At 37.7% G+C, this 13,433-nt stretch overlaps 1 protein-coding gene across 3 annotated transcripts in view; it reads right to left on the bottom strand.

Annotated features, from left to right (window-relative positions):
* The window catches only part of cadm2a (cell adhesion molecule 2a), a 248,490-nt gene that overhangs the window by 59,847 nt on the left and 175,210 nt on the right, over window positions 1-13,433 (bottom strand). For all 3 annotated transcript variants that reach the window (XM_042008366.1, XM_042008368.1, XM_042008367.1), the window contains one exon: window positions 8,219-8,368. In XM_042008366.1, the coding sequence (XP_041864300.1) occupies window positions 8,219-8,368 (150 nt within the window). The remainder of the gene's footprint in view (window positions 1-8,218; window positions 8,369-13,433) is intronic.

The raw sequence follows: 13,433 nt of genomic DNA, 5'->3' as shown, positions 1-13,433 counted from the left end.
AAAAAAACGCCTGTATGGAATAAGACTAATCTATAGTGGACTAGTTAAAAACAAAAGTAAAAATAAAAATAAAAATCCAGTTTTTCCAGTGTCAGGCAGGACTGGAGCAGGGCCAATTCAACTTTAAGAAACACAAACTATGATAAACTATAATTCTGCAGGTTTTTTGAGTCAGTTTGCGCCTTTCTGTTTGTCACAAATTGAATCTGAAAAGCTTCCCACACAGATACCTTGAGTTAGTTGTTGAACCACCTGTTAACTAACTTTAATCTTTTATTTATTTATCATAATGTATCACAGTGACAATGCAGCACACTAAATTTACATAAAGTGATTTGTGAAAATCAAACTGACTGTAGGGCTAGGTTTAAAAAAATCAATGAACTGATTTGAATCGATTTAAATAAAATAAGTCCAAATCAAATAATTAAACTTAGAGTATGATTTTTTTTTAACACGTCCTCTCTTCCGGTGATGTGACCTTACTCTTGCGTGACTTACTGAGGTTCGGCAAGATCTTAGCACATATACACCCAACTGCTTGTCTGTGTCCGCCTCCGTCCAATATCAGCTTCTCTTACCGAGATGATGTCATTTTCAGATGTTTTCATTCACCAGTGTGGATTACATTCACCTGTAAAGTATTCAGCAGCGTATTACTGCTCACATTAGCAGCTAACACTAAGAACGAGGGCGGTGCCATGTTCAACAACAGGAAATGATGTCACCACACGTATGTACTTCTAAATAGGGTTATTCGAAACCATACTAAATTTTAAACATATTTTAAACCATTTTAAATCTTCTAAATCTGATATGGTCATTTATAGTCACATTTCCTCTAGAACAGATTTACATTTTGTCCTTTTATCAAACAGTAAACAGTCTGATGCTGTTTATCTGATTTACATGACGGCATGTCATAGCTGCTCTCTGTGTCCACGGCGGCGAGCACACACACATAGACGTGCGCACACACAGGTGATCACATTTCTGTCAGAGGACAGAGTAAACGTCTCAGAAAACACATCAACTAGCTGAAAATCTGACAAAAATATGAGAGTTTGTAAAATTCTCTCAGCGAGGTGAAGATGGAAGCATCTTGGTCCATTGAGGAGCAGATGGAGTATTTCTCCTGCTCTGGTGCTGTCACATTCATTTTTGATGGTCACGTATATGGATGGTTTTATTAAAATAGTTATCTGAACATATTTTCAAGAGAAATAGGTGGTGTTACACACTTAGCTGTAAATGAATTGATATTACATCGAATCGGATTTAATCGAAATCGATTTGAAATGAGCTGCTGTGAATCGAATTGATTCAGGAAATTAGTGACGATACCCAGCCCTGACTGACTGATTGAATTCATGCGGTTCTTAATGTTCAGAGTTAGAGTTGTGCTGTGAATTGATACTGCTTAACTAAACTAGGGCTATCTTACTATGACTAACATGATTATTTTCCATCGTTCATGTAGAATAAATCTGTGTGTATTTTCTATAAAAAAAAATTAAAACTTATAGTTACATGTATTGCTAACACTGGTACTCTATCTTTCCTCTGTTGGTGGATTTTTGGATCAATATCATCTTCCTTAGTGAGGCATTTGGCTATTTATTGCTCAAAGGCTACAGAAACATTTAAGGTAGTGGTGATTTGACAACACAAGCAGGTCATAATTTAATTTCGAGAATCTGGTTTCTTTTTTTCCTTTTCAAACAACATCTCAAGAACATTCAGTAACTAGCAAACGACTTTTTCTTTGCAACACCCACTGCAACATGACATTAAAAAGTTATTATAAGACTTATCAGCATCTCTTTCTTTACATTGTGCAAACAGATCTGTGGGTTTTTTTTTCTTACATTGTGAAAAATGTCTCGTCTATTTTCATTTTTTCAAACTGCTTATTAATATGATGTCAAGGAAGGGACTGACAACTCATGAATAGCCAGACGGTGTCCTTCATGAGGCTTGTACTCCTGAGGCTGTGCAGTCACAAGTTTAGAAAATGAAACATTCATGTCAAACTATGCTTTTATATAAAGTCTTATTAGTCAGCCAACTCAATAATATGCAAAAAATAATATGGAAATAAAGCATTAATGTCAAATGAATTAAAATAATTACAGTCATTATGCATATAGGATCAGGATTATCTAAAATAAGTTTTATTATACAATTAATTCTTCATCATGATTGGCCTCATCCTTGAAAGTAAGAAGAACAAAAAAAAGTAGATTTATGCAGTAGGAGTTGTCTCTCCATTCTTCACCTGACAACTAAAGCATTTCCTGATGGTAGCAAATGATTCAAGACTGAATGAAAATAATCCCTTATAAAAATAATGGGTATGACGGCTTGACCTGGAAGAAAATGAACACAATGATGCAGCAAAGTTTAGTGCCATTTTAACCTGTAGAGCAACCCAATTCTCTCAAGATGAAATTAGTGTCATCTAAATGTCAAACTACTAATTAAATGTTCTATCTGGGAAATGTGTACAGAATCCTTTGTGAACATACAGCTACCAATACAACAGCCAGAAGAACTAACCACATTCTGTACAAAGCTGTATTTAAATATTTTCCACCAAATGTGTTTTGTGGGAAAATTTCTAAGACACCTGTAAGAACAGATAAACCATGCTCCTTCCACATGCTAAGAAGCAGAAACCAAAACAAAGTAAAGAAAGCAAAATATGAAAATAAAGTTTCTGTGTAAAAAAAAAAACTAAAAAGAAAAGAGCTGATTACAGTAGTCATATAGAATAAGTTATTTAAATGTCATACCTCAGCCAATGCTTAGACATGATGATTCTATTGAATAAGGTCTGCAAATTTAGCCTGAGAAGTAATTATACATAGGCTCTTTGTACTATGGGAATAACTAAAAAATTCTAATTATGCCTCATTGCAAAATTTCTCCATCCAGGAATTAAAGCTATTATCAAGTCCTGGATTACATGAAACCAAAAGAACAATTTGTAACACGATATTAGCCTCTTTTGAATCTTGTAAAAGAGAGAATCCCTTTTGCCCAGCGCTCATTTCTCTCTTTCTGTCAAAGCCCAGTTTAAGTTCCTCAGCGTTGAGTAATGGCAAGGACAAAATTGGCTGCTTTTGGGACAATGACTTATTTGAAATTCAAACAACTCTTCATAGACAGCACCTTCGAGAGGATGGAAGACAAGAGCTTCTTTTATCCAACAAAGAGTCTTGAAGATGAGTCTGAGCCCTGACATTAAACAACAACAGCCACGAAACCAGCTCCACTCAAAGGACTGTAATCGAGTCAGTTGTATGCATTTCTCTTTGAAAAAGCAATATGCTTATGCTAATGCTCTACAGCTGACTTTATCAGAGGGTGTAGGTGTCACTTTACTGTGATGTAACACCTGCACATACAAGTGTGAATGCTCAGTCAACAGCATGTTAAAACTGGAAAATAAATGTTTCATATTTCTTGATAAATTCCCACATTTAGGGAGCTGTCTAATAATCTGTTCTGTTTAAGTAACTAATTCAAATAAAATGGTATTTTCTGATAAAAAGCTTATTTTTACACACACGTTTGACATGTTTATAACAATTGTGTTTAAGGTACAAAAAAAAAAAAAATTTCTTGTATGTTACAAAAAATGTTTTTAATAAACTGTAACAGATAAAAGTATGAAGAAACTTGGCAAGTTAGTGTTGTATTTCTAAACAGCTTGGCCTAATCCCCATCTTCATCTTCCCAGGAGACAGCAAAGAAAATTAATCTGAAAGCTACTGTGCTCAAAGGCATTTGCAACCGAGATATCTTTTCTTTCTCCAAGTGCCAGCGGCACTTTGAAAACACTCAGCATCTCAATGGTCCCATCATCATCTGAACTTACCACGATCAGCTAGACAACTACCAAATCCAACAAACGTACAAAAACACACAAACAGCTCAAAAGAGCATCACAGTTCTGGGTCTTAGTACTCTCCTTCTGCTTTTCTGATAATACAAAAGTCTTTGGCAGGTTTTTCATTTCCAATCTCAGAGCCCCACATTGGAAATGCGATGAAGAAAGACCCCCAAGCTCAACCCCTGGTGTGATATGGAATAACCTGCAGAGAACATCAACTGCTGAATTTGATGTTCAATGGAGCTTTTCCGTACTGCTCCTTCAGAGGGAAAGTATGTAAGTGAAAATGTGAGTTGAAATTTATTGCACCCGCTTCCATTCACTTACCACGTGAAAAAAAAAAAAAAAAAATGGCACAATAACAGATGTCCAAAAACACAAATGCACACATGAACGGCATGCGCACACACATGGACAAAGACGTGCAATGGGCAGCAAGATAATTGAAGAAGTCTGTGTAAATCCCACATGTGTTTAATCCAGACACTTACAAGTGAGTGTGATTCATACTCTATGACACTCGACGAATACAGCTGAGAGATGCAATCATTTCAGCGGGCATGAACCGACAAAATAACACCCATGAATCTGTTTTATGAGGACTTAACTGAAGATGTTAAAGTTCAAGAGTAAAGACTTTGAACTTACAGCATTAGCCGTTATAACACAGCCACATCCACAGTTTGTTTGTTTGTTGGACATGTGCAAAGAAAACAGGGCTATGCATTTGTTTAACGGACAGAACTCTTCTGCAGGGCTGTGCAGATTTTTAGCTTCTAACGTGTTAGTTCTTATACAGGGTGTAGCTCTGTCGTGCAGATACTGAGGAGGAGGAGCAGTACACGGGGTTGCTGAAGTCCCACACTATACAGCGCAATTTCTTGCTTTATCTGAATTGATAGTTTAACAAAAACTGAACTGATTCTACGTACATTTTATTTTTATATTTATCACTTAAAGAGTTTTTTAAAATGTCCCTAAATCCATGCATCAAAACTGAGCTTCAGAAACTACTTAAACTCGTTCTATATAACACAACTGATACTGCATCTCTTTCATTAAGCATGTTTATTATTTTGTACAGGAAATTCTCCACTCCTAACTGGAATATGTGAAATATTAAAGCTTCTTTGTTGTACTGTTTACATGTACTACAGTACAATGATGTCGTAATTTGGCCTGTAACCCTTTTACAGCATCTTGGAAAAACCACACCTCCATTTGTCTCCTTGAATATGGCTGCATCTGCAACCCCAATTCAAAAGAAGTTCTGAAGCTGTGAAGAATGTATGAAAAATGAGAATCTAAATATTTCCAATTCTCATAAATAAATATATTATTCACAATAGAGAACAGCAAAGACATTTTATTACTTCATGTTGTATATTGTCTCATCTTGAATAAAATGGCAGCAACGTGTCTCAGACAAAGTTGGTACAGATGCAGGAAATAGGTTGGAAAATTAAATGCTCAAAAAAGAACATTTTGCAATAAATTAAGTACTTTGGCAACAGGTCAGTAAAATGATGGGGCATATAAAAAGAGAAACTTAGAAATAAACATAAGCAGAGGTTCAGCAATCTGCAAAAACTTGCATACAGTACAGTGTGTGCAGAATTATTAGGCAAATGAGTATTTTGATCCCATCATCCTCTTTATGCATGTTATTCTACTCCAACCGGTACAGGCTTGAAAGCCTACTACCAATTAAGCATATCAGGTGATGTGCACCTCTGTAATGAGAAGGGGTGTGGTCTAATGACATCAATATCAGGTGTGCACAGGTGTGCATAATTATTAGGCAACTTCCATTCCTTTGGCAAAATGGGTCAGAAGAGAGATTTGACGGACTCTGAAAAGTCAAAAATAGTGAGATGTCTTGCAGAGGGATGCAGCACTCTTGAAATTGCCAAGCTTTTGAGGCATGATCATCGAACAATCAAGCGTTTCATTCAAAAAAGTCAACAGGGTCGCAAGAAGCGTGTTGAAAAAACAAGGCACAAAATAACTGCCCATGAACTGAGGAAAATCAAGCGTGAAGCTGCCAAGATGCCATTGGCCACCAGTTTTGCCATATTTCAGAGCTGCAACATCACTGGAGTGCCAAGAAGCACAAGGTGTGCAATACTCAGGGACATGGCCAAGTTAAGGGAGGCTGAAAAACGACCACCACTGAACAAGACACACAAGATAAAATGTCAAGACTGGGCCAAGAAATATCATAAGACTGATTTTTCTAAGGTTTTATGGACTGAGAGTGAGTCTTGATGGGTCAGATGGATGGGCCCGTGGCTGGATCAGTACAGGGCAGAGAGCTCCACTCCGACTCAGACACCAGCAAGGTGGAGGTGGGATACTGGTATGGGCTGGTATCATCAAAGATGAGCTTGTGGGACCTTTTCGGGTTGAGGATGGAGTCAAGCTCAACTCCCAGTCCTACTGCCAGTTTCTGGAAGACGCCTTCTTCAAGCAGTGGTACAGGAAGAAGTCAGCATCGTTCAAGAAAAACATGATTTTCACGCAGGACAATGCTCCATCACACGCATCCAAGTACTCCACTGCGTGGCTGGCCAGAAAAGGTCTAAAAGAAGAAAAAATAATGACATGGCCTCCTTGTTCACCTGATCTTAACCCCATGGAGAACCTGTGGTCCCTCATCAAATGTGAGATCTACAGGGAGGGAAAACAGTACACCTCTCTGAACAGTGTCTGGGAGGCTGTGGTTGCTGCTGCATGCAATGTTGATCGTGAACAGATCAAGACACTGACAGAATCTATGGATGGCAGGCTTTTGAGTGTCCTCGCAAAGAAAGGTGGTTATATTGGTCACTGATTTGTTTTTGTTTTGATTTTGAATGCCAGAAATGTATATTTGTAAATTTTGAGTTGTTATATTTGTTTCCCGGGTGAAAATAAATAAGTGAAATGGGTATATATTTGGTTTTTGTTAAGTTGCCTAATAATTATGCACAGTAATAGTCACCTGCACACACAGATATCCTCCTAAGATACTAAAACTAAAAAAGCCCCACTCCAACTTCCAAAAATATTCAGCTGTACATAGCGAACATAGTTGTTGTTCTATAATAAAATGAATCCTCAAAAATACAACTTGCCTAATAATTCTGCACACCCTGTAGATAATATCAATATTAACATATAGAATTTATTAATCTTACATTACATTATGTACGTAATTCAACCCAGGGTCTGACATTATTTTAGAAATGAGGTGGATTTATACACAAGGCCATAATGCTGCTTTACGCACTGCTCAGGTGATGAGTTTTGTTCTTTTTAGCAGAAGTCTAATTAATAATGTACAGTGCTGTACGTGCCACAGGCAGTACAGACTAAGCACTGGAATAAAGGGCATTTACACAGCAGGGTGACTGGTTAACTTTGTGTGCGCTGCTCTGATGTTCTAATATCATCTGAACAACAGTTCTAAATCTCAGCTGCGCTATGGAAAATAAAACCATGTCTGATCCACCTATTCTGCTGTCACAATGACATTACATCCATCCAGCTCTGAGGTCTTTACAGTGGCTGCCGGTCCGTCAGAGGATAGACTTTAAAGTTCTGTTGCTGTTCTAATAACCTCTTAATTGTTTTTATTGACCTCTTGACCCAATATGAACCTAACAGAGTCCTCAGGTCATCTGGATCTGGTCTCTTATCAGTTCCCGGAGTCAGAGGCAGACATGGAGCTGCATTTGGCTCTATGGTCCACATGTCTGGAAACATCTCCCAGAAAGCCCCAGATCAGCTGAAACACTCAGTTGATTTAAATCCATGTTACAGACCCACGTTCTCTGCTGCATTTCAATAGGTTTTATTTAAAAGCCCAAATCTGTTTCTTTTAAGCCTGAATTTTTAAATACTGTTTTTATCTAATGTTCTTTCTTTTTCCTTTCTCTTTTTCTGATGTTTCAATGTCTTTGCAAAACACTTTCCTGTCGTTGAATTCTGCTTAACAAATAAACTTGCCTAGCCTCTTCTATTTCAGTGGAGATGGTCAATTCTGTATTGATCAAACTTAAAATGTTGTACAGTGAATGTCCTCACTGTGAAAATGGTACACTGACCAGAAATACACATGCACACACACACACACACACACACACACACACACAAACTGTAGCACAGTTACAATGAGATAAAAAGAAAGCAGTTTGTTTGAGTAAAAAACAAAGGAAAAAGGAGCTTTTTAAATGTTTTTTTTTCTTTTTTTTCAATTTCTCTACTACTAAACACAGGGATTACTTCTAAAGACTACACCTATTTGAGGATACTGGTGTATATCAATCTTTAACTCACCTTTCTTGTCTCCAAAATAGAGAGTCTGTTGTGCCGGGTTTGACCACTGGAGGGAGGTGTGGTCATTAGACTCCACACGGCAGGTCAAGTTCGCTGTCCCACCCTCTGTCACAGTCACATTTTGAACCAAAGGATACTGACCACTGATACCTGCAGCATGACACAAAAAGTAAATGGACATGAAGATACATTGAAAGAAGTAGACAGAGTAACACAACAGGCAATTATTTTAAAAGTTTGCTTTGTAGATTAAATTCTGTTGATGAATTTCACTTTAACATAATGCTCATCACATAAAGTAAAGCTGGATAAGACTATTTAAAAAAAAATGTCCACTTGATTTGTACAGTTTTAAGGAAAAGAAAATGCTCTTCTCCAACTGACACTGCAGGACAACAAGAGGAAATCTTTTTCTTTTTATTAAAAGAAAAAAAAGAAAAAGACAAAAAAAAAACAAAAACAAAAAAAAACAACAACAACAACAAAAAACCTTAAAGCTCTAATTACAAAGCAAATGCTGGCCAGTGACTACTGTGTGACCACAGAGGAGGCATTTAGCCTGAAGTATTGAAACCTTACATAGCGGACCAATTAAAAACTGTTCCCTGTGGACTTGTTAGGCAGTGTGGATGTGTGTATTGCCTAAATCCAATGAGTGAAAAAGTACGAATGAATTGATTTATATGTGTCTGAGGAGGTCATTTCTACAACTGGATTGTCAATTGTTGTGTTCCAGTTTTCAGGACCTTGGACAGCTCACACTGTTGCCTGAAAGTATGTGCAGGGGCGTGTTCATGCGTGTGTGTGTGTGCGTGTGTGTGTGTGAGGAAGGCTGAGGGAACAAGCAAGCAAGTAAATAATAATAAACATAAACCTATCCCTAGCCCCATCCCTGGAGGACAGATTTTAAATACAACATGAATGAAGGCTTAGGTAAAGAAGATAATTTATCCTCAGCAAACTCAGATCTTAATCCCCACAGGGAAAGGATTAGGAAAACCGAAGAAAAGAGAAACATGAATGAGGAAGGAAAAACTTCCAAATCAGGAGATTATAGATAATAGATTTCCCCCAAAATTTCAGTTAATATTAGTCAATGTATAGTACGTAAACAAACCCTGAAACAGTGTTTGCCTTCTTTGTTAGCTGGTGAGGAAAACCTCATTGCCAAAAATCCTAAGGACAAGGCCAAGTTGCAAAAAAGAGGAGATGAGTTGAGGAGGGAAGGAGAGAGAGGCAAGTCAAAGAGCACGGGTCATTTCCAGTGTTGATTAAGGTCTCCTGAGGTTAATCATGCGTGTGAGAGATAGAAGGGGAGAAGAGTGAAATAGAGGAAAAATGGATCTGAGCTATGGGAGGCAAGGAATATGTTTTATTCATGAAAGTTTTGCATGAAGCATGATCTGCCAAAGATTTACCATTCTGCACCCGCTTTCATTCTCTTTATTACAGCTTCCCTTTAAATCACTTAGATTTTCCTTAATTTTTCTCACTCATGCAGTGGAGCGACATACAGCTCAGGGTGATATATTTTAGCTCTTTTGTGCTGAACACAAAGAAGAGTTAATGGTTAACTGCTGTACCAAATGCCAGCAGTAAGTGAGACTTTACAAAATGTAATTTCAGTGCAGAAGAAGTGTCATTGTATAATGTCACCGAAGCCAGAAACACTCTGGGGATATGCTTGCTCGTTTCATTGTCATCTCTTCACTCATATCTGCAAAAAGAATAACACACCAGCCTGGACTTGATCTGGCTTTGATAAACATGGAAACATAAGATTTGATCGATTTAGTTGGTGATGGAAAATGCAACACATGTTTCTTGGAAATGATTTTTTTCACTGATGATTAAGAAAACCAAACCGTTTAAGGTAACAACAAAGTATTGCTTAATTACAAACAGAAAATACTGTGCAATACTCTAACTGTACAAATTAAGCAAAAATGAGCAAATTCATACAATCAAAACTGTGCTGCTACATTTCCATGTGACCTGCCTCCAGATTCACGTTGCCTATCAAACACAAGCTCTGCTGCAAAATTTCCCATCTTTCCATCTGCTATACCATTGCTGTTGGTGATCTTTCAATGCATCCACCAATCCAGTATCCACCTGCTGGATCCATTGTGAAGTTATGTACCCATCACTCCCAAATCTTTTCATAAAAACATCTCCAATGTACAACAAAATCTCCACACCAAACTGCTGCTACAGTAACACATTGTTAAATGTGAGTTATGTGACTGAAAGATGTGGCAGATCAGACAGAAAATCTTTCTCATCCAAATGTGCAGTTGGCTTAACTAGTTGAAAATGTTCTTTATGCATTTGTCTTCTCATGCTCCTCTATACTCCAGCCGTACTTATGCCTAAACACAATTTATAAAAGTCTGGGGATTCTTCTTTTTAAGCCCTGCGTCAAGATGTGGTGCTACACACCCACTGGGAATGAAAGGGCCAAAGGGGCCACAGTGATGGTTATATTAGAGCAGTGCAGTGTTCAGTGCGTCTAATTGGCCAGTGGAGTAGGTTCTTCCATTCTCCCCTCTGGCCACCCAGACCTGATTTAAATGTATCTCCTGAGGGATAAAGGAAGCTGTTCTCTCCTGATTTCCATGTCTAAATTTAGGCTCATCCCTCACTTCAACTGCACTCCTTCTCCTACTTTCAGTTTCTTGCTCCGTCTTTTCCAGTTCATATCCATTCCACTCTGTTCCTTTCCTTCTATTCTACTGTCTTGCTGTCACGTTTCCTCCTTGGGTTGATCCCTGAAGGGTGGCATTTTCCACTTTCTTTGTCGCTCATTTTCATATTCTCTCTGTCTCCCAGTGCTCGTCTGCCTTTCAAGTTTATCTTGATCCTACCTCCTTTCTTTTGCTGAATTGTGCTCTATCTTTCGTGATGAGCAGGGTCAGTTTAATTGTCCTCCACCTTGACTGACAAGCTGAGGCTAAGCCGGGTCAACAACACTCTCATCTGCATGCCATTATAAAGTAATGACATAATAAGATCAGCTTTACTTTAACATTTAGTATAGGACAAAATACCTCAGTAGTTTTGATGTACTATTGGCACCCGCTGTCACAAACTATTACTGATCCCAAATTTGTCCAATTCTTTGACCCGTAGAGCTATACAGAGAACATTCAGATATTTGTGCACATTCAGACACAAAGTACCTATCACTTGTGCAAATGACTAAACAAATATTACTGAGAAGAATATAAGATTATCCAGAATGTTTCCTGTCTGCATCCCTTCATGACCTTTGAAGCAAGAGCAGCTGAGTCTACAAACCTTTCTTATTTAGGCATTCAAGAAGCAGAGAAAATGAGAAAGATGCACGCAGACAGACGGACAGCCTGGAGCCTCTGACCTTTATACCAGAACTGGAGCTCAACTGAGCTGTAGAGCTGTGATGTATGGCTTGGAATACAAGATTACAGAATGGATAGAGGCAGTTCCCAGATTTGATTGGGTGAGTCACCTTTTAAGCCATTCAAGCACAGCTGATGATTGCAGACTTGGGATCAAATCTCTGAAAATATAAATCTAAAGGCTAATTCCGGTTTATTACAGCAACACTCTCATTTTTTGCAAAGTTACTACTTGTTTTAACGAATTCCAGCTACAGCAAGTTCAGTAAACTAGTGATTAAATGTGAAAGGAGAGTGCTTACACAGGGAGACGGCACTCTGATGGAGATGCTGTAATGTCAAAATCTGAGCTTGTTTGCACAGCTAAAGGTTGTGAAATAATGTATGTCCGTTAGGTCTATGTCATTTTTAAATACTTTGGAAGTCTTAAAAGTTAGTATACCTATACTATTGTACCTCTTTTGGTACAAGGTACTGGGGACAGGGGACAGTATGGGCATAATTTGTCCTAATTTTTTTTAGTACACTTTCAGATATGATTGGTTAATCTGTGGTTTTGTTTAAGCTTGTTGAAGGTTACGGACAGGGGAATGGTTTTTGTTTAACAATGGGGTTTGATCCCCCTGTGGTCCAACTTCATAATTATTCCACATAACACCATTTAAAAAAATGTCTGTACACATAAAAAAAATATATAGTGCAATGCTACAGTGTGCATGCAACTTTTGGAAATAGACTTAAAGGTGATCTCCAAACAGTTTCTGGTTTTACAAAGCATTGCAGCCAAGTAAAACGCAACAACAATGTCATGGGCACACAAAAATTCTCTCAGCATTCCTCACTGAAAGCCATCTTGTTGTTCAGGTTGTTTCACCAACTTGAGGTGCAATTTGGTCTGTTACTAAACTGAAAACATCAGCTTCAGACTTTGTGATAGTTTATGTCTCTCTGCAATCCACGAAACATTGTCGTGCCTCGGCTCCTCAATGTGGTCATCAAATAACTGTAAATTTATGTACATTTAATTTATGCTGTTTGCAAGGTTAGCAGCAGGGCTATCTGCCCTTGCCGTGTAAGGAAAGGGGATCATTGCATGTTATGATGTTAACACAATCTGGCATAATCTGGCCAAAATCCCAGTCCAAACATGACATAGTGAAAATATTCACCCTGGAACATTAACAAATTTCATTTTAGTGCTCAAAACTGTGTTTGCATGTTTCAATGGTACACAAATGCATGGTTAAATCTGTGCTAGTTTTAGTGTAGTGTATTTCATTGCTAAAAAGACAAAACCTTTTAAAGGTGAAGTGTAGGGCTAGGTATCACCACTAATTTCCTGAATCAGTTCAATTCACAACAGCCTGATTCAATTTGATTTAGAGTAAATTTAGAATTATTTACAGATATTCATGTAACACCATTTTTTCTTGAATATTAAAGACATTCTCAAATAACTGTTTTCATGAAACACTGAGCCTGTTTACATGACCATATTCAAAAGATTGTACATTTACTAGTCCATTATCAAATTTATTTGTAAATCTAATTATGTACATGCGCTGTGACATCACTTCCTGTTATTTTCAAAACATTTGCTGTTTGTGGAACATGGTGGAACCCACAGTCTTAGCGTTAGCTGCTAATGTGAGAAGTAATAAGCTGCTAAATAGTTGACATGTAAATATAATTTAATGGTGAGTGAAAAAACATCTGAATGTGGCATTATCTCGGTGAGAGAAGCTGATTTTGGACGGAACATTTCAGTTGTTTATATTAGTTAAGATCTCGCTCAGCATTGGTAAAAGCAGGGTCAGTGTTGTCACCAGAGAAGG

Source organism: Melanotaenia boesemani, chromosome 15 (genome assembly GCF_017639745.1).
Source record: "Melanotaenia boesemani isolate fMelBoe1 chromosome 15, fMelBoe1.pri, whole genome shotgun sequence".
NCBI lineage: Eukaryota > Metazoa > Chordata > Actinopteri > Atheriniformes > Melanotaeniidae > Melanotaenia > Melanotaenia boesemani.
The sequence above is the reverse complement of the archived record's forward strand: the minus strand, read 5'-3'. Positions and strand labels throughout refer to the sequence as shown.